This window comes from Pongo abelii, chromosome 16 (genome assembly GCF_028885655.2).
Source record: "Pongo abelii isolate AG06213 chromosome 16, NHGRI_mPonAbe1-v2.0_pri, whole genome shotgun sequence".
NCBI lineage: Eukaryota > Metazoa > Chordata > Mammalia > Primates > Hominidae > Pongo > Pongo abelii.
In genome coordinates, this window is record NC_072001.2 from 17,723,484 (window position 1) to 17,744,314 (window position 20,831).

The 20,831-nt window shown below is 46.7% G+C and overlaps 1 protein-coding gene across 2 annotated transcripts; it reads left to right on the plus strand.

Annotated features, from left to right (window-relative positions):
* Window positions 1-8,109: 8,109 nt before the first annotated feature.
* Window positions 8,110-18,896, plus strand: LOC129050294 (putative golgin subfamily A member 8G). 2 transcript variants are annotated; one of them, XM_063716381.1, is made up of 19 exons: window positions 8,110-8,266; window positions 9,963-10,082; window positions 10,662-10,721; window positions 10,910-10,990; window positions 11,845-11,883; window positions 12,147-12,194; window positions 12,283-12,367; window positions 12,463-12,575; window positions 13,615-13,701; window positions 13,808-13,915; window positions 14,111-14,198; window positions 14,587-14,843; window positions 15,111-15,179; window positions 16,528-16,603; window positions 17,035-17,126; window positions 17,696-17,793; window positions 17,876-17,976; window positions 18,066-18,221; window positions 18,307-18,896. In XM_063716381.1, exons 1-19 carry the CDS (start codon window positions 8,183-8,185, stop codon window positions 18,489-18,491), a joined length of 1,947 nt encoding a protein of 648 aa, XP_063572451.1. In that variant the 5' UTR covers window positions 8,110-8,182; the 3' UTR covers window positions 18,492-18,896. The 2 variants fall into 2 exon arrangements, with proteins under 2 accessions (XP_063572451.1, XP_054388141.2); XM_054532166.2 differs by lacking the exons at window positions 8,110-8,266; window positions 9,963-10,082; window positions 10,662-10,721; ... (2 more) ...; window positions 12,147-12,194; window positions 12,283-12,367 and adding an exon at window positions 15,354-15,464 and having other exon boundaries at window positions 12,472-12,575; window positions 15,111-15,215.
* The last annotated feature ends 1,935 nt before the right edge of the window (window positions 18,897-20,831 follow it).

Sequence of the window (20,831 nt, forward strand, 5' to 3'; positions counted from 1 at the left end):
AATAGCTGGGACTACAGGCGCCCGCCCCATGCCGGGCTAATTTCTTTGTATTTTTTAGTAGAGACAGGGTTTCACCGTGTTAGCCAGGATGGTCTCGATCTCCTGACCTTGTGATCCGCCTGCCTCGGCCTCCCTGGGTGCTGGGATTGGAACAGGAATCAAAAGAAATGAAAAAATGTGTAAGCAAAAACTCAGCTGTATGTTAAAAAAAACCCAATTTCCCCTGAGAATGAGAAAGAGCTGCAGTCCTTTAAAAAAACTGCCTGTTTTCCTATGGCTAGTGAGCCTTATCGCTCCCTTCCCAGGCATTATCAAAACCCTAATTCCCTAACTGTGCAACTGCAAGGTCACTAAACAAACAAATGCAAGTCACAAAACATATTTTTCCTAAAAACGTAAAAAAATATATAATGCATGCTTCAATTAAATAACCCTCTGTTTCCCGCTTCTGTAATATGCTTCCGCCTGCACAGATCTACCCCTGCTCCACAAAATGCTAAAAGATAACTCTTTGTTCAGCTCAACTCTGAACTGCCTGGCCTGGTGGCTCACTCTTGTGATCCCAGGACTTTGGATGGCCAAGTAGGGCGGATCGCTTGTGCCTTGGAGTTCCAGACAGGCCTGGGCAACATGGTGAAACCTGGTCGTTTTGTTTTGTTTTGTTTTGAGACGGAGTTTCGCTCTTGTTGCCCAGCTGGAGTGCAGTGGCTGGGTTTCTGCTTGCCGCGACTTCCGCCTCCCAGGTTTCGGTCGTTCTCCTGCATCAGCCTCCAGAGTGGCTGGGATTGCAGGCGTGAGCCACCAAGCCCGGCTAATTTTGTATTTTTTTATTTTTATTTTGGTACAGACGGGGTTTCTCCCTGTTGGTCAGGCTGGTCTCAAACTCCCGACCTCAGTTGAGCCACCCGCCTAGGCCTCCCGGGGTGCTAGGATTGCAGGCTTGAGCCACCCCTCCCGGCCCAATTTATTAATCAGAAAGGAATAGATTGTCCTAGTGTGGTGGCTCACGCTTGTGATCCCGGTACTTTGGATGGCCAAGCGCTGGGTATCGCTTGAGTGTAGGAGTTCCAGACCTGCCTGGGCAACATGGTGAAACCCGGTCTCTCTTTTTTTTTTTTTTTTTTTTTTTGAGGCGGAGTTTAGCTCTTGTTGCCCAGGGTGGAGTGCAGTGGCTGGGTCTCTGCTGTTGGGGACTTCTGCCTCCAGGGTTTTAGGTTTTAGTGGTTTTCCTGCCTCAGTCTCCGGAGTGGCTGGGATTGCAGGTGTGACCAACCTGGCTCAGCTAATTTTTTGTTTTTCTATTTGTTTTCGGTTGAGATGGGGTTTCTCCATGTTGGTCAAGCTGATCTCAAACTCCCGACCTCAGGTTATCCGCCCGCCTCGGCCTCCGTGGATGCTGGAATTGCAGGCGTGAGCCAGCGCACACGGCCCAATTTATTTTTATTTCATTTTTTATTTTTCTATATATATATATTTTTGAGACGGAGTCTCACTTTGTCACCTAGGCTGGAGTGCAGTGGCACGCTGTCTCGGCTCACTGCAACCTCTGCCTCCCAGGTTCAAGTGATTCTCCTGCCTCAGCCACTTGAGTAGCTGAGATTACAGGCACGCGCCAGCACACCCATCTAATTTTTTTTTGTATTTTTAGTAGAGATGGGTTTTCATCATGTTGGCCAGGCTGGTCTCGAACTCCTGACCTCAGGTAAACCCACCTCGGCCTCCCAAAGTGCTGGGATGACAGGAGGGATCGGCCTGGAGTGGTGGCTCATGCTTTTGATCCCAGGAGTTTGGATGGGCCGAGCGAGATCCCTTGATCCTAGGAGTTCTAGACCAGCCTGGGCAACATGGTGAAAACCGGTCTCTCTCTCTCTCTTTTTTTTTTTTTTTTTTTGAGGCATAGTTTCCCTCTTGTTGCAGGGCTGGAGTGCAGTGGTGCGGTCTCAGCTCCCCACAGCCTCTGCCTCTGGGTTTGGGTGGTTCTCCTGCCTCAGTTTCCCGAGTGGCTGGGATTGCAGGCAGGAGCCACCATGCCCGGCTCTTTTTTGTGTGTGTGTGTGGTAGAGACAGGTCTCTCCATGTTGGTCAGGCTGGTCTCAAACTCCCGACCTCAGGTGATCCGCCCTCCACAGCCTCCTGGGGTGCTGGGACTGCAGGCGTGAGCCACCGCTCCGGCCCAATTTATTAATCAGAAAGGAATCGATCGGCCTGGCATGGTGGCTCACGCTTGTGATCCCAGGACTTTGGACTGCCGAGCCTGGCGGATTGCTTGAGCCTAAGAGTTCCAGACCTGCCTGGGCAACATAGTGAAAATCGGTCTCTTATTTTTTTTTTTTTTTCTGAGGCGAGGTTCCCTCTTCTTGCCCAGGCTGGAGTGCAGTGGCTGGGTCTCCACTCGCAGTGACTTCTGCCTCCCAGGTTTTGGTGGTTCTCCTGCGTCAGCCTCCTGAGTAGCTGGGATTACAGGCACCTGCCACCACACCCAGCTAATTTTTTTGTATTTTTAGTAGAGACAGGTTTTCATCATGTTGGCCAGGGTGGTCTCAAATTTCTGACCTCCGGTGATCCACGCACCTTCGCCTCCCAAAGTGCTGGGATGACAGGCGTGATCGGCCTGGCGTGGTGGCTCAGGCTTTTGATTCCAGAACTTTGGACTGGCCAAGCATGGGGGATCACTTGAGCATAGGAGTTCCAGACCGGCCTGGGCAACATGGTTAAACCCAGTCTTTTTTAAAATTATATTATTATTATTATTATTATTATTATTATTATTTTTTTATTATTATTATTTTGAGATGGAGTCTCACTCTGTCACCCAGGCTGGAGTGCAGTGGTGCTATCTCGGCTCACTGCAACCTCTGCCTCCCAGGTTCAAGGGATTCTCCTGCCTCAGCCTCCTGAGTAGCTGGGATTACAGGCGCCCACCACCACACCTGGCTAATTTTTTTTTATTTTTAGTAGACCATGGTAACTGCCTTAAAATGATGATTGTTCAGAAAGTCAGTTTAATTTAGATACTAAGGATATTGAGGTTATGTAACATTTGAACAAGTTCTAAAAAAAAAAGAGAAATAGTATATTTAATTGCTAATAAAGTATTGTCAACTCACAAATATATTCACATAACATGTATTTCAAGAGCAGAATAACCATGAATATAAAAGGAATTAGCAAAAATGAAACAAAAAAGACATGAAGAAATACAAAACAGATGGAACAAATAGCACAAAATATGATGAAAGTTATAAAAGAAACTATGCCAACAATCACAATAAATGTAAATAGACTGAATAATTAAGAGAAAATGACTATAAAACAGAATTAGGGCAGGCGTGGTGGCTCATACTTGTAATCCCAGCACTTTGGGAGGATGAGGCAGGCGGAGGGATCACAAGGTCAGGAATTCAAGAGCAGCCTGAACAACATGGTGAACCCCGTCTCTGCTAAGAATACAAAAATTAGCCGGCGTGGTGGTGAACATCTGTAATCCTGGTTACTCAGGAGGCTGAGGCAGGAGAATTGCTTGAATCCAGGAGACAGAGGTTGCAGTGCTGAGATCACACCATTACACTCCAGCCTGGGCAACAGAGCAAGACTCTGTATCAAAAAAAAAAAAAAAAAACACCAAAAAACCCCACAAAAAACAGAAAATAAACAGTATGAAAAGACATCTAAAACATAAAGTCACAGAAAGACAGAGAGAATGAAAAAAGTTCCACATGTCATATGTACCTAACCCAAAGAAGGGTTGGAAGCTATATTATTATCAGATAAAATAGACTTTGGGCAAAAAGGAATATGGGAGACTTTTTAAGGTCACAATATAATGATAAAAAATCTAATAAACCAAGGGAGAAGGTAATCTAAAATTTTAATGTATCTAATAACTAGCACTCAAAATACATGAAAGCAAAATATGACAAAATTGCAACCCTGAGAGGGCAATTTAAACACATATCTCAGTATCTGATAAAAGCGACAAAAGACAATCAGCATAGACATAGAAGATCTACATCTGTCTAGAAAATTAACAAGCTTGACCTAATGTACAGAAAAAGCATATCTCTCCAAAGTGACAGAATTCACCCCTCCCAAGTACATATGTACTGAGCCATAAGGAAAATGTCAAGAAATTCCAAAGAAGCGGAATCATGCATCCATCTTTCTCTCTAACCATAATCTCATTAAACTAAAAACAATAATAAAAAGATAAAGTAAAAAGCCAGAAAGGCAGATAGTAAATGAGAAAGTGACAGAAATGTTATAGATTTTGTTAAGCATAAAAACCTTGTATGGGATAAAGCAGTCAAAGGGATACGCAAATTTACACAGAAATCCAACCAATATAAATCCTTGAAAGATACTACATACAGATATTTCATCAGTTCTCACATGCCAAACCCAGCAAAGCCAAACTTTGGAGCCTCCCCTGCAAGCAGACCTGCCACAGGGGGAGAGGCAGCACAAACCTCCCTTTGCAGTGACAATGCCACATTGGGTGTGCTTCTTACCCCATCACCTCTTTGGAAGTGGTCTACCCCACTCAGTGCTAGCTGACAGTCACTTCCCTCATACCACTCTCAATAGTTCACCCCAAGACATATTGGGCAACTCTGTCCCTGGTAAGCCATTGTGAATCCAACTAATAATGGCATTCAGAATGTTAGGAATCTTTGAACTATTAGATTCATAGTGATATTCAAAAGAAAGAAAACGACATCATTTCTTTTCCACACACATGTTGCCCACATTCAGTGCGTAAAAGGCAAGGGGAATTGTCAGTACCCACAAAGAACCTGATATTGATGGCACATACATTTCTTCATTAGGAAGAATAAATTTAGACTGTAACAATTTAAAAAACCAGAAAATACAACTGTACATTTTAGCTCTTATTAAAATCCGAGAGGTTTAACTTATTTGCTCCTCATTTAGGTAATTAGTGTTTAAAACATTTCAAAGATAACATATATAATGGCTACGATTTCTAGTACTTTTTAAAAATTCAAGCCCAGTCTCTTCTAATTAAATGTATAAATTTTTATCTCTGGCTTTCTTGAAAAGAACAAAGAGCCCTAATTAAAAAGTAAAACTTAAATTTCTTCTCAAAAAATTGTTACATCAAAATTATCTAATAAACCTTAGTTCAGAAAATAATTTCTGAATTAAGAAAATATGAATAATAAAACCAACAGTTTATGTTCTGAATTTCAAATGTTTCTTTTTTATTATTTTTAAAATTTTGTTTTAAGTTCTAGGGTACATGTGCAGGATTGTTACGTAGGGAAACGTGTGCCATGGTGGTTTGGTCCATCTATCAACTCATCACCTCAGTGTTAAGCCCAGCACACATTAGCTATTTTTCCTGATGCTCCTCCCCCACCCACCCTGACAGGCCCCACTATGTGTTGTTTCCCTTCCTGTGTCCATGTGTTCTCATTGAACCTCACATTTTTAAATACAGCATATGCCAGGTGTCATTTCAGTACCCATAATTATACAGACTACTATGTAAGCTAAAAAATGTAGATTAGATACAAATGTGTTAAATTTATCTTCTCTAAACATGTGGAAATTCTCTAGAGGCTACTTCCAGCTTCTGTGTGGATTGTGGAGCAGGCTGCTATCTGTCCCCCAAAAATGAACACCTTAAAAAAAAGAGAACTTTCTCAGCCTCCCTATTGCACACATATATGAAAAATATGTTAAATTCAATGCCAAATATTCCTGAGATCAACACAGCAGTGATCCCAAAGAGAAAATTTCTCTTTGCTAATGGGCACAAACTTGAAGGGCAAAACAGTGGAAGGGTAAGTCTGCAGACTCAGGGGTGGGACTCAAGTCAGAATCACCTGGAAGATCATTGCAACATGTTTTTGTTTTTTTAAATAGCAAACACCACCAAGTGGAGCCCGTGGGGTTTAGTAGATATTAAACCTCTAAGGAGTGGCACATCCGAGACTGAAAGTCCCATCTTTTGATTCCCAGCTCAAGGTCTCTGAAATGCCAGCACCAGCTCTGAAATTGTTACCCTGCATGATCAGGGAGACCTTTTCTTGTATACTGCCATACTCTTTTTTTTTTTTTTTAACAGTTATACCTGATCTTCCTATTTTTTTGTGTGTTCCATGAAAAGTTTTCATTCTAAATACTTCCCTCTTTCCAACAGCATTTACATCTGTAACAAGGACAAAAACATCTAACATCTCTCTCACCCTTGGTGTGTGTTTTGTTTTGTTTGTTTTTGAGACAGGGTCTTGCTCTGTCACCTGGGCTGGAGTGCAGTGGTGTGATCACCATTCACTGCAGCCTCAACCCCCTGAGCTGAAGCGATTTTCCCACCTCAACCTCTATGTAGCTGAGAGTATAGGTGTGTGCCACTATGCCTGGTTAATATTTGTATTTTTTGTAAAGATGGGTTTTTGCCATGTTGCCCAGGCTGGTATTGAACTCCTGGCTTAAGTGATCCTCCTGCCTAGGCTTCCCAAAGTGCTGGAAGGAATTACAGGTATGAGCCACCGTGCCTGGCCTCACCATTGTTAAAATCATGGAAATCATGTTCGCAAAGCAGGTTGACCTGTTTAGAAAAAGGTGTCATAATTTCTCAGGTAACTCCAAAAAGAGAAAGCTATGAAAATTACTTCAATACATTCATTACAGTCTCAGTATAAGATTATAGCTTCCTCTCCCAAAGCGTAACCACAACCTGACGCAGGATGAGTTGGTTTGAAAATACCGCATACAATATCCTCTTGAGTAGAATCATAATTTAGAACTCTAAAAATGACCAGAAACAACACTGTCCAAGTTTGTTTTACCTAATGTGTTTCAACTTATTTGACTAGAAGACCCTTCATTCATGCAACACTTAAAAATATCCCATGGCAAATCTAGTTTTCTATGAATAATGAACAAAACATTTATCATTTAAAACTAAAATTGTCTTCTAAGCAGAGATCTACATATCAATAAAATGAAGAAATAAAATTTCCATACTGTTTTCTTCCCAGTACAAGGATTAGAAGGAAAGGGAAAAGAGTAATAGCGAGAATCAATAGCCCATGTCTGGCCAGGCGCCATGGCTCAATCACACCTGTAATCCCAGCAATTTCAGAAGCTGAGGTGGGAGGATCGCTGGCCTTTAGTGATCCTTCAATGAAACTCCATCTCTAAAAAATTAAAAATATTAGCTTAGAGAATCATTTGGGCCCAGGAGTTTGAGGCTGTATTGAACTATGACTATGCTACTGCATTCCAGCCTGGGTAACAGGCTGCTTAAACCTGGAGGGGTGGAGCTTGCAGTGAGCTGAGATCGCACCACTGCACTCCAGCCTGGGCAAAGGAGTGAGACTCTGTCACAAAAAAAAAAAAAAAAAGAGATTCTATTCACAATAGCAACAAAACCCTGAGAATATATCTAGCAAAGTATACACAAGGCCTTTCATGAAGAGTATTGCCATAGCCTGAATGTGTCTCCCAAAATTTATGTATTAAAACTTAATTCCCAAGATGATAGTACTAAGAAGTGCGGCCTTTAAGAAGTGATTAAGACATAAGAGTGAGCCCTCATGCATGAGATTAGTGCCTTATAAAAGGGTTTGTGGGTAGTGGTAAATCTGTCCCTTCTGCCTCATGAGAACATAGCATTTGCCTTCTCCAGGGGAAGCAGCATTCAAGGTACCATCTTGGAAGCAGAGACCAGGCCCTCACTAGACACTGTATCTGCTGGAGTCTTGATCTTGTTCTTCCCAACCTCCAGAACAGAGAAAATAAACTTCTGCTCTGTGTAAATTACCCAGTCTCAGGTGTTTTGTTATAGCACTATGACACACATATATACATATATATAAAGTATACACACATATATTTTTTAAAAGCTTTTAAAGCAAAAGCCAGCCCCGCCCCTCTCCCAGAGTGGGTGGCCTCTCCCCTCTCTTAGAGTGGGTGGGAACAGCGGTTGCATGGGCAGCTTTCCTTGTGGGCCACAGGTCCCTCTGGACACATGATACCTGGCCACGCCCCCTTTCCCTTTCATCTTTCTCATTGACCAATGAGCTTGGAGCATTAAGGCCACACCCCTATTCTGCATTCTACTGGAGCCCTGGTTACGCCTCCTCTGGCTCAGTCGCACAGCTACCTGGTAGGTGACTGGAGGTGTTGATCAGTGCTCCCTGGGATTTTGCTGATGTGGCCCCAACCCCGCCTCCCTCCCCACCCTGCGATGGCAGAAGAAACTCGACAGAGCAAATTGGCAGCAGCCAAGAAAAAGGTAAAAACCCACCAGGTCACGGCCCCCCATCACAGCCACAGATCCCCTCCAATGACAAGACTGCTGCCAGAGTCCATACCACTTCTGAGGCACACCAGACTGGGACCCCCACCCGGGTGCCTCTGGGCTACCCCCACCAAAGTTTTGTCAGTCAGCCCCACCCCTTCAGCAAGCAGCCCAGTCTCTACCCTCACCAATCATCCCAGGGTGACTTTGGGCAGGTGAATCCTGGGGCTCCCCACTCCTTTACTGTGCCCTCATCTCCTGCCGCCACAAGCTTGACCTCCCTGGGCTCTTTGGGCTCACATCTCCAAGGACATGGGTCTCACAGCCCCAGGCCCCACCCTCACCAGTCATCCCTGGGTGACTTTGGGTTGGTGACTCCTGGGGCTCCCTGCTGCAGACTCTGCCCTCCCCTCCTGCTGCCTCAAGGTGGACCTCCCTGGGCTGTGTGCACTCACGTCTCCAAGGACCTGGGTCCCATCTCTGTTTTTCCCTCCCCTATCATGGAGCGGTGACTCGGACATCATGCTGATGTGGTCCCTCCCCCTCACCAGGAGGAGTGGAATGTAGTGATGTCACAGTCCGCCTAGTAACTGTCATTACTGCAAGACTGGCCTTTGATCTTACAACCCAGTCCCCTAAGCATTGTCACCCCATTTCTAGTTCCTCTGGTCACAGCACAAATTTCCAGCTGGAAGGGGAATGGAGACTGGGACCTAGGAGCAAGAGGTTTCAGGCTGCCTCACTCCCTTAACATAGACATTGACAGTGGGAAAGGCCTACACTTCCCCTGTGAGCTCAAAACATTGACAGTATCTCTGGATGGCAATTGGAGAATGGGTTTGGTTTGTTTTGGTTTTCTCCTAGGCTTCTGCTTTCCAGAGAGATTTTAACATTTTTTTCTGAGTTCTCCACCTCATATTCTAATTCTCCATGGTTCTGGGACCAGACTGCCCTTCAGTCAGTGGTCTCTGAAGTGAGATTTCCTCATCTTCTGTGGAATAGATCTTGGGAAACTGAACTTGACAGCTTGAATCTTCCTCATATTGTGTAAACCTGGGGTACTTTGAGTGCCACAGGATAAATGTGGGACATCTTTCTGAAGCATCAGTTTCCCTTGATTCTCTTGAGATCAAGAGAAAAAACATGAATGTACTTAGGGATGACAGTCACATAGGTTTCTAAGAGTATACCAGACATCCTCTGAAATGAGGCTTGGGTTGTCCTCTTTCTGATAAATTCCCAGATTTAACAGAAAGGCTGCCTTCTGCCAGGAGGACACATTGATATAAAAGTTTGAGAGGTACTGGTGCGCTTCTTCACACTGACAGACGTGTGAGGATGTATGACTCTGAACAACACAGCATACAGTTCCTGCCTACTTAATGTTTACTTTTCTACCTCTGCCTCTGGTTTTGGTCCCTGGCAGCTGCTGATTCTTGGCAAAACCCCAGAGTTTGGAGTCAGAAGACTGAGTTTCAGAGTTCCTGTGTCACCTTTTTCTTTTCTTCTTTTTTTTCTAGCCATGATATCAATCTCTCTGAGTCACTAAATGATTGTGACAACACCTTGTATAGTTGTTGGTATCATTAAATCAGATGGTGTATAAAAGTATTTTATAAAAACTGTAAAGGAGGATGTGGCTTTAGGGGCTGATAGTTCTCATGAGTATTACTGCTCTTCTTTCTGACAGTTAAAAGAATATTGGCAGAGAAACAGCCCTGGTGTTCCAGCAGGAGCCAAGAGGAACAGGAAAACAAATGGTAGCATCCCTGAGACAGCCATTTCTGGTGGTTGCCACTCACCTAGAGATGTGAGTCTTGGCTGACCAGGTTCCTGGGGACAGGGGAACCAAGGGGCAGAAGAGGATAATTGTTAAGATTGTGGATGGACTGTTGGGTACCAGTGAAGAATTCTAGGTTTGAATCTTTGTCTGGTAGGGCTATGATTTAGGGCAAGTTGCTTGACCTCATTGGGCCTCTCTTTTCACATCTGTATAATAGAGATGGTACTGTTTCACTTCCATTTGTGAAGTTTAAATGAGATTTGTTATTGTTGTTTTTATGTTAATCCCTAGTACATGACCTGCTGTAAACACCCAGGACACCCAGGATATGGTCATTGCTGTTTGATTTTCCTCATCCCCAGTCTCAAGGGGAAGCCAGGACAATGAGAACAGTCACTTGCCATCAGGAATCACTGAAAGGGCCCCAGGGTGGGATGGTGGGGAGATAAGAACCATGAGAGAAGTTGGCATAAAGGAGTTATGGGACAAAGGGTCCAAGACAGGCAGAAAAGAAAATTGTGCCAGTTGATGGGGAAGAAAAGAAGTCAGAGGGGTTAGATACTGAGGGGGACAGAACATCTCCATGTGCACTCTCATCTCTTGTAGTCAGCAACAGATATCCACGGGGAGGGCCCTACATCATCTGCTACCCTGAAGGATCTGGAGGTAAGAGGCTCTGGGCAGAGGTGCAGTGACCCTGCAGGCCAGCCTTCCAACCTCTGCCCACAGCGGGGACTGGGTGCCCCTCTGCCAGCTGAGACAGCCCACACACCACACACCCCAGCCCTAATGATTGTTCTCTGTACCTCTCCACCCATTCCTCCTCCACCTCCTCTTCTCTGCATGTGCCTCAGAGCCCGTGCCAAGTACTAGCAGTAGTCCTGGACTCGAGGTCCGTAAAAATCAGTCAACTGAAGAACACCATCAAAGCTTTGGTAAGAGTCCAGTGGGGTCCCCTGATTCCATGCTGCCAATCCTGGGCTCCAGTTTCCCCTTGGGGCCCTGAAGAAAGGGGATGGGGCCCCTGGTGCCAAGAGCAAATAGGGAGCTGGGGTGCCCAGGCCTCACCTGGAGGGACACCAGAGCATGCAGCATGGTTCTTTTTTGCTGCCCTCTTTGCCAACTCTTTCCTCTCCAGACACCCCTGTTCGAGTCCTTGCTACACATGCCCTGGGCTTGTTGCCTCTCAGGGAAGTGCTAGCCTGACTGGTTGTCAGGGGCCCTGTATTTCTGCCCATGACTCAGTCCCTAATTTGCTCTTTGATTCTGAACAAGCCACCTCTCCTTTTTGGGCTCTTGTTTCCAGAGGAGGTAGTGAGTAGCAAAGGTCTCTGTTAGCTCTGAGTGTCCGACATTTAAAGGCCTCCTAGAATGGAAACCTCAGGGCCAAGGGCTCCTGTCTGTCCTTTTCCACCCTAAATCTGCTGTGAAGAACCGTACCTGGCCCGTACGTGCTCAGTAAATGTTTATTGAATGAACGCACTTTTCTAAATCACAAGTTGGCAGAAGGGGGGGCCTTTCTCAAACTCCATCTCTAGAGGTTTATGTTACTGTCCTCTCAAAACATTCCAGATTCAGACCTTGAGTTCTGTGGCTGTGGACAAAAGCCAACAAAGACCCAAATCCTCTGTCCTTGGGAGCTTGAGGAGAGTTTACCAGTTCGAGTTCCCACTGGGTCTGAGAACTGTGCCTTTAAAATCCATTCCTGGACCCTGCCTACCGCTTCCTGGTCTGGGGAATAGAGTTGAGGGGGCCACCCTCCATCACCTTAATGTGACTCTCCCCACAGAAACAACAGAAGAAACAAGTGGAACATCAGCTGGAAGAAGTGACATGATTTCTTTGTTTGCTCGCGACATGACTGCTGGGTTTGGGGGGCATGCAGACATAGAGGCCTGAATCTCATCCACCCACTCCCAGCATGGGGAAGAAGGCTCACCCCCAGATTCCACCCCATCCCCACAGGGTCCCCGATAACCTGGTCCCATGGGTGGGCCTGTCCTGGGGCAGTGGTGCCATTCTGGGGGCATGTCTCTTGCTGTGTCATCTCTGCCTCCCCCTGGTAAGAGCTCTGTCTTCCTCTTCCTATAGGAAAAGAAAGCAAACAATGAGAAACAGAAAGCCAAAAGGGAGCTAGAGGTGAGTGGAGGGTGTGACATTTCCTCCTGTCCTCTGGAGAATGTTTCTTTCCTTCTCTTTCAGCACTTGCTTGGCTTTTCTCCCAAAGGTTCAAATCCAGAGATTGGACATACAGAAAGGGAAATTAAATACAGACCTGTACCACATGAAACGTTCTCTCAGATACTTTGAAGGTGGGAATCTGGGCACCCTGTCACCCTTCAACCTGGGACTTTGACAGGTCTTCAGGGGGAGTCCTTTGGGCCCCATATCAACTCTCTCATTACAGAAAAAAAGTCCAAGGATCTGGCTGTCCACCTGCAACATTCATTGCAGTGTAAAGGAGAGTTAGAGTGGGCTCTCTCTGCTGTCACCGCCACACAGAAGAAGAAGGTGGACAGGGTGAGTCCAACCACCTGCCCGGTCCCCTGGGAGCCTGGCTTCACAGATGGAGGAGTAAGCCTAAAGGTCCCTTCTGCAGGATGGAATGTCCTGCTCAGAAGGCAGCATGTCCATTTCTCGCTGCTTTTTTGTATGCTTTTTAGAGGCAGCCTGGGGCTGAGTCAGCTGCTGTGGGTGAGTTGGGGGGCACTCTGGGGAGCGAGCACTGGACACAGAACTTGGAGGCCAAGTGCCTGCCCTGCCCTTATCTAGCTGTGGTCTTGGCCAAGTCCTAGGTGGGGTATTGGGTACTTCTACTGTGAAGGTACAGAAGAGTACCTTTAGTATGTTACCATTTCTGTAGAGAGAGGAAACATGTGTGTGTGTGTGTGTGTGTGTGTACATATTATGATAATATACATAAAACATGTTTGCAGGGGTTCATAAAAACTCAGAAGAGAGCAACAGGGTGGCTAGGAGATACTGCCCTTCTGTACCTTCTGAGTTTTGGATTATGTGAATGTATCATCCTTTCAAAAAGTGAACAAAAGATTAATTTTCCCCTTCCTATCTGTGCCCCCACCCCCAGCAAGAAAAATGGGCTTAGAGAATTGGATAGAACTGAGTGTTTAAATCCCTGCTCTGCCTAAGTGATCTTAGGCAAGCACTTAACCTCAAATACTCCATGTTTTTTCATCTATACAATAGAGGTAATCGTAGTAACTGTCTCCTATGGTGGTTGTGAGGATTAAATGGGATTGTTAGCATGGTACGTGGTGAAGCATTCCACAAAGGTTCAAACAGTGGTAATAATAACAGTAATAACAATAGCAATATTATCTGATGTCTCTGGGCCTCTGTTAGCCAGCTATAAATTCCATCTCTTTCCCTGTCCCTTCCAACTTTACTGAGTTCTTCAAAAACTAAACCACAGGCTTGGAAATGCCTTGATCTTTACTGACTGACTTGTATATTGGGCCTAGCCCTGGCCCTTTTCAGGGGCACAGTGTGGAATGGCCCGGGCTCCCCAGATTGAAACTTCTCACTCTTCACCATCCAGTTCTCCAGCCGCAGTAAAGCACATATGGAGTGGAAGTTAGAGCAGTCCGTCCGGGAGCAGGCACCGCTGAAAGTGCAGCTGACACAGGTGAGGTTTTCAGAGGGAGGGATGTAGAAGGAAGATGACCCCAGGTGGCCAGGAGCAGGTGAGGACCAGTGACAGCCCTTCCTAACTTCTGTGCCCATTCTTGCAGTTGAAGGAGTTGCTTAAACAAGTCCAGCTAGAAAGGGATGAATACGCTCAACATATAAAAGGAGAGAGGGCCCGGTGGCAGCAGAGGATGAGAAAAATGTCACAGGAGGTGAGATCTGACCCTTCAGCACCCCCACCTTAGATAGGTCACTGGATCTTTCTGGGCATCTGTAAAATGGGAATAGTACAGCCAGAGGTGGTCCTGGGTCTGGGCTTTGTGGAGGTGGAGGCAGAGAGGCAGATGGTAGCCTGTCCAGCCTCCAGCCCCTCTCTCCAGGGCCCTTTCCCCCTGTGTTTTGGGCAGGTTTGCACATTGAAGAAGGAGAAGAAGCATGATAAGCATCGGGTAGAGAAGCTGGAGAGGAGCTTGTCCAAACTCAAAAACCATATGGGTACGATGGGGCTGGCGTGACCTGGGAGAAGGACTGGCATCAGAGGGCTGTGAGGGTGGCTTCAAATGCCCCAGGGAGGTGGGTGGATGGAAGGGCTTTGAGGCAGAGGGAAAGAGGTCTGTGCCAGGAGACAGCAAGTCTTGTCATCTCAATGAGCCTCAGTGTCCCCATCAGCAAAGACGGCCCATTGCCAGCCACCCACAGTGCTCTCCATCTGAAAGTGGTTTGGAAAATTGGCTACCATCAGGGTGCGAGGAATCATTAGCAGCGAGGCCAAGTTTGGGGAGCCTGAGAGGATCTGTGGACCAAGAGGAGGGTTTTTCCTTTATTTATTTATTTTTTATTTTTTGAGAATCCACAGGCCCTTATTGTCTGCTTCCTTTCTCAGCTGAACCCCTGCCCCCAGAGCCCCCAGCAGTGCCCTCTGAGGTGGAGCTGCAGCACCTGAGGAAGGAACTAGAGAGAGTGGCAGGAGAACTCCAGGCCCAGGTGGAGAACAATCAGTGCATAAGTCTCCTGAATGAGGGGCAAAAGGAGAGGTTTCGGGATCAGGAGGAGAAGCTTCAGGAGCAAGAGGAGAAGCTTCAGGAGCAGGAGGAGAGGCTTCAGCAGCTGGCTGAGCCACAGAGCAGCTTCAAGGAGCTGGTGCATTGCCCCAGCTGGGGAGCCTGTCTTCCTCCCTAGCCCTCCAGGCATTTGTTTCCCCACCTGTAAAATGGGGCAGTGTAGCCCTCACATGAAATGTTAATTCTAAAGGCACCTGTGAGCAAGAGCCCTGCTCTGGTGGCTGTGGGAGAGAGGGGATGATTTTTCTAACCTGCCTCCACCCTTCCCGGTGCCATGGGAGGCAGACACCAAGTTCTGGGGTCTCCAGCTGCAGTGGGTGGCTGCTGATTGCTTCTCTCTATCCAGAACAAGGAGAAAAAGAGTGTACTACAGTTGGAGCAGCAAGTAAAGGAGCTGCAGGAGAAGCTAGGCAAGGTGAAGGAGACGGTAACCTCCACCTCATCCAAGAAGGTCTGGGAGGCAGGCAGCAGCCTCTGGGGAGGGGAGGTGCCAGGCCAGAGGCAGCTCCAGCCTGGGGGCAGGTGACCCCAGCACCCTCCAGGGCAGTCCTGTGTCTGTTTCTTGCTTCCTGCCCTCTGACTTTTACAGGTGGGTAGCCCTGGGCTCCTCCCAGGTCTGGACATCATCATCCCAGCTAGAGGCATGGAGCCCCCCAATCACAGGGGAAGACAGAGTGGTATAACAGGCTCCTTATGCCAGGTGCAGTGGCTCATGCCTATAGTGCCAGCACTTTGGGAGGCTGAGGCAGGGGAATCACTTGAGGTTGCGGGTTTGACATCAGCCTGGCCAACATGGTAAAACCTCATCTCTACTAAAATTACAAAAAAAAAAAAAAGAAAAATTAGTGGGGCATGGTGGCGCATGCCTGTAATCCCACCAACTCAGGAGGCTGAGGCATGAGAATTGCTTGAGCCCAGGAGGCGGAGGTTGCAGTGAGCTGAGATTGCACCACTGTACTCCAGCCTGGGCCGCAGAGTGACACTCTGTCTCAAAACAAAACAAAAAGTCTCCTTAGATTAAAACTGGATTCCAGCCTCAGTTCCACTGGTCACCATTCAAATACTTCACATCTCTAAGTCTCTGTTTCTTTAACTTCAAAAGGAAGTTAGCATTTTCCTTACAGAGGTGCTGAGGATTAAATGAGATAATACATGGAAAGCATTAGGCCTGTAGCACACTTAGCAGATGGTGGTTGGCTCCCACTACTTTTCTACCAGTCTGTGGTCTACAGTTGAAATGGTGAGAAGAGGGTATGAGATTTGAGGCTGGGGAAGGAGGCATGGGGTTCTAGGAAAGCAAGGCAGTCACTTAGGCCTGAAGTAAGGGTCCAGGGGCCTGGGCAGGTGACAGAGACCCACAGTGCCCTCACTACCCTATTAATGGGCCCAGAATCTAGAAGCCAGCCACCACGTGCCCTCATGCCCAGGGTCTTCCTGGGAGCTGAAGAGCCAAGAGGCTCAGAGTCTGCAGTGGCAGCCAGACCATTACCTGGGTCACCTGCAGCAGTACGTGGCCACCTATCAGCAGCAGGTGGCCGCCTATCAGCAGCTGACCTCTGAGAAGGAGGTGCTGCACAGACAGTGACTGCGGCAGACCCAGCTAATCAACCAGCTGCAGCGGCAGGAAGCTTGGGGCACAGTGGTGGCCGAGATGACCCGCCAAAAGTTGCAGGAGACCCAGGGGAGGGAGCTGTGGAGGACAGGGCCGTGAGGGGGATGACCTGGCAAACTCCGTCCTTTCTCACTCTTTCCTGGCCCCTTAGGAGCGCCTGGAAGCTGCCAGCCAGCAGAACCAGCAGCTAACAACCCAGCTGAGCCTCATGGCTCTCCCTGGGGAAGGTACGGGAGACCACTCAGAGGAAGAGAGAGAGCCCCAGGAGGAAGGGGGGACTGTTAGCAGCATAGGATTGAGGAGTTGGAAGAGACCTTTAGAACAGCTGCTAATTATACCGACCAGGTGCCTGCACTAAGTTCAGCATCAATATGGTGACCTCCTGGGAGCGGGGGGGCCACCAAGTTGCCTAAGGATGGCTGAACTGGCTGAGGTCAGAAAGGGAGCAGGTCAGAACTCCCGCACCGACCAGTAGTGGGAATGTGCCTGGGCAGTATAGCAAGATCTTGGTTCTTAAAAGTAAAAATAAAGAACAGCAGCTCATTCCTCCCTGGGGAGGGGCTGGCTCAGGGTTACACGGTGAGGGTGGAGGCAGAGGTGGGCCCACCGTACCTCCCTTGTTGGGTTGTCTGAGGACCACTCTGGCCAACTCCCTCAGGAGATGGAGGAGGACATCTGGACAGTGAGGAGGAAGAGGCACCTCAGCCCATTCCGAGCATCCCACAGGACCTGGAGAGCAGGGAGGCCATGGTGAGCCTGACTCCACCTGAACCCATTTTGCCACCTTCCTCTGTGGTCCCTCCAAGACCCCTTTATGCTCTTAGTTTCCCTGCCTTCTGATTTCTCTGGACCCTCACCCCTTCCGGGAGCCAGTGGTCAGACACCATTTCACCTGTGACCAACACGTTCACTCTCTGAGGCCCCAAGGGAAGGGGCTGTGCTCCACCTGCCTGTCCCATTTGTTCTGTGTATGCCCCTGCAAGAATGGTCACATCTTACCCTCAGGTGGCGTTTTTCAAGTCTGCTGGAGCCAGTGCCCAGGAGAGGCAGGCATGGTTATGAGAGCAGGTGAAAGAGCAGAGGGTGTGCTGCCAGAGCCTGGCTCACCCAGTGGCCTCGGCCCAGAAGGAGCCAGAGGCAGTGGTCCCAGCCCCCACAGACTGGGGGCGAGTCTGTGAGTGGGGAGACCCAGCGGGCCCTGCAGGAAGTCATGGAGAAGCTGGCCCATGCCAGGACTCACCTCCAGCTTCTCCATGATTTGAAAATGCCACCTGAGGGCAGGTCGCTGCCGAGATGTGACCCCATTATTTTGGCTCCAGAGTGGCTTTATGGACCACCTGGAGGAGAAGGCAGACCTGAGTGAGCTGGTGGAGGAAGAACTTGGATTCATCCAGTACTGCAGAGACAGATGCCATCCGTGAGTGGGAGGCCACAGCATGGCACGGGGAGCTGCAGGGCTGTTGGAGGGGCCCCAGCATCTGAGCCCTGTCCCCCCGCAGGAAAGTTCATCACCTTATCACAGAGCCAGGGGGCAGTGCCAAAGATGCGGCACCTGGAGGAGGACATCATCAGGCTGGCCCTGGACAGGGAGGAGATGAAGGTAGAGTGTGCAACATCTCTGTGGGGGTGGGGGTGGGGGTGAGGGTGGGTGCAGGCATCGGCATGACAGCTGAGCACCCCTCCCTCCAGGTGAAGCTCCTGGAGCTGCAGGAGATGGTGTTGCGGCTGGTGGAGACTACAAAAAGGGGTACAGCAAATTCCTGGCCGCTGCCCAGAACCCTGCTCATGAGCCCGGTCCAGGAACCCCAGCCCCCCAGGAGCTTGGAGCTGCCCACAAGCATGGTGGTGAGTAGAGCCCTCAGGCGAGGTGGGCAGGCAGGAGCAGGGGGTCTCGCACTGTGCTCAGATCCCCGCCTCCCTCTCTCCAAAGATCTTTGTGAGGTGAGCTTCACTGACAGTGTGGAGTCTGTGCAAGGAGAGGCCAGGGTGGGTTCTCCCCATGACAACCCTACTGCACAGCCAATCATGCAGGACCACCAGGAGCACCCAGGCTTGGGCAGGAACCACTGTGTGCCATTCTTTTGCTGGGCTTGGCTGCCAAGAAGAAGGAGATAAATATCACTGTCATCCAAGAGCTGCTCAAGAAATTTTTAAAAAAGAAACAAAGTTATTGGTTAATCTCCTACACAATTCATTTACTTCATTTGAATGTTACAGCCACTCATGATTATTTGTGTTTCTAATTTATAGTTTAAGTTTCTTTGTAAATAGTTAAAAGAGAGTTGGACTCTGTGGCTTTCACTGATGTTCACTCTGGCATCCTTTAGCAATTTTCTTTTTCAATTTCATAATTGTAGGTCATTAGCATGCATATTGAGTTTGCCCTTATGTGGTGGGAGTTCAAACACACAAAGACCCAGTATTTGCAAGAAACTATTCTCGCTGGTTTGGAATAGGCTGCCATGTGTTTTTAATGTTATTGCCGCATGTATATTCATTACAGAATTCAGATAAAATTTGCTTACGTTCTGCTATTGTTTGATCTAATCTTAATCACAGTGAGCTCTTCATTAGCTCAATACGTGGTTTGCCCCCAAGTGTGCACTGTTTATTACTTTGTAATATGCCACTATGAGTACTGACATTTAGAGTTGTCTAAAGGCCGAGAACTGGAAACAGCCTTTCCCCCATTTTCTGTGTATTGGTGATGGGAGTAATAACATTTTGGGGGAGCTTTTTAAATCTCACAGAAGATGAAAGTGGCCTTCTCTGGTAGGTATGTGCAGGATAGAGTGTGTTTCATTTGTTCTGGTGCCAGGAATTAGTGCTGTACTATGGTAGTTTCCTTAGGATTTGTATGTGCTCTGGGCTCATGAAGATATTGCATCAGGAGCTGCAGCAGTTGTACTCTTTTTCGATGACCTAAAAAGGGATTATTTCTGAGGAATGAAAGGTTCCCATCATTGACTGTGGATATAGAAAACCTTTCCTAGCTTAGAGCATTTGTATCTACAATACATTTTAAAGTCAGAGTTCATGTTCCCTGTTTTAATCACATGACTTCCTGTCCCAGCACACAAAAGGGCAGTGGTTGGCATTCTTCTTAATGTATTTAGTAAAGATCATACAAGAATGAATTAGAGTGAAGGAAAGCTGTGTGACACCTGGCATTCCTCTCTGTTCATGGAGCTTCTTTGAGGCTTGAAGATTGATTTTACCATCTAGACGTCTCTGGCTATTACCTATTCTTCAACCACCTTGGTTACTCTGACATAGGAATTTACTTCTTTTCCTTGAGTGGAAAACACTTTAAAAATTAATAATGAACATTATTATAAACTAATATACGTGAGAGTACTTAGTTGAAACAAAAAAGAGTTGTAGTAAACAGTATTATACTATCTTTGAAAATCAAAGAGAAGTTTATGCAACTTAAAATGTTTACAAACTGCAGTGCAATCTACTGTTTGTGAATGTCAGTGTATTAGGAAATGTGTCTACACAATCACAGAGTTATATTTCCGCACAAACTACGAAGAGTGAAATATGTTTTTGTAACTCTCAGTTTCAGTTAGGGGCATATTTTGTGCAGTATTTATGTGATTGTGCCTATGCATGATGAATGAATGAATTTCAGTCATACATTGCCTAAATCATAACTTGATGATGCTTGGGAAAGAATCAACAGTTCAAACTTCATGAAGTTCTAATGTCTGTGTTCCAAAACACATGACATTATTAGGATGTAGGGAGATATGTATGTGTGCTCCCTGGGGTGGGGATTTCTAGTTACTAGACCATCTCCATTTTTAGCATTTGGCATCCTCATGACAGGACTTAAAGTCCTGTTCTTGCCTTTTATTTTCTGAACTTGCCGCTTTTGCATTCTTTGAGTTCAGTTTAAAGACAAGTCCATTTTAAACCCTTGGGCTAGAAATCGGACCACTGTTAATTAGCCACATTATTTGGTCTAATTTTTTTTCTTTATCATTCTGAAACTGGGTTTATCTAATACATTGATAAATTATTTCAAAGGTAATTTTATCATTGAAATCACTTCACTTTTACCCTGACAAATATCAATGACTAAGAATGACCTTCGGATAGGGTTTAGCATCTGTAACCAATCTGACAATAACGTGTTCATCAGGTGCCTATGGATTAAATCACACATTGGCACATTTAAGCTAAATGCCAGTCTGGAAAATAAATTTACTATATTAACTGAAATAGCACTCTTTGTGGAGGTATTTGTCATACGTTTAAGAAAAAGCTAAAAAGAATGGAAATCATAGGCCAATAACTTAAGTCTTTCTTCAAAGTGCATGCAGTCTTTTGTGACACCTGATTCAGCCGAGAATTTGTGCTCTTCCTCATTCAGTATAAGGCAGCTTTCAATTTGCTTAGAAGGCAACATTGGAAGGTTAGAGTTCATCAGAAACATAGAATTTTAAA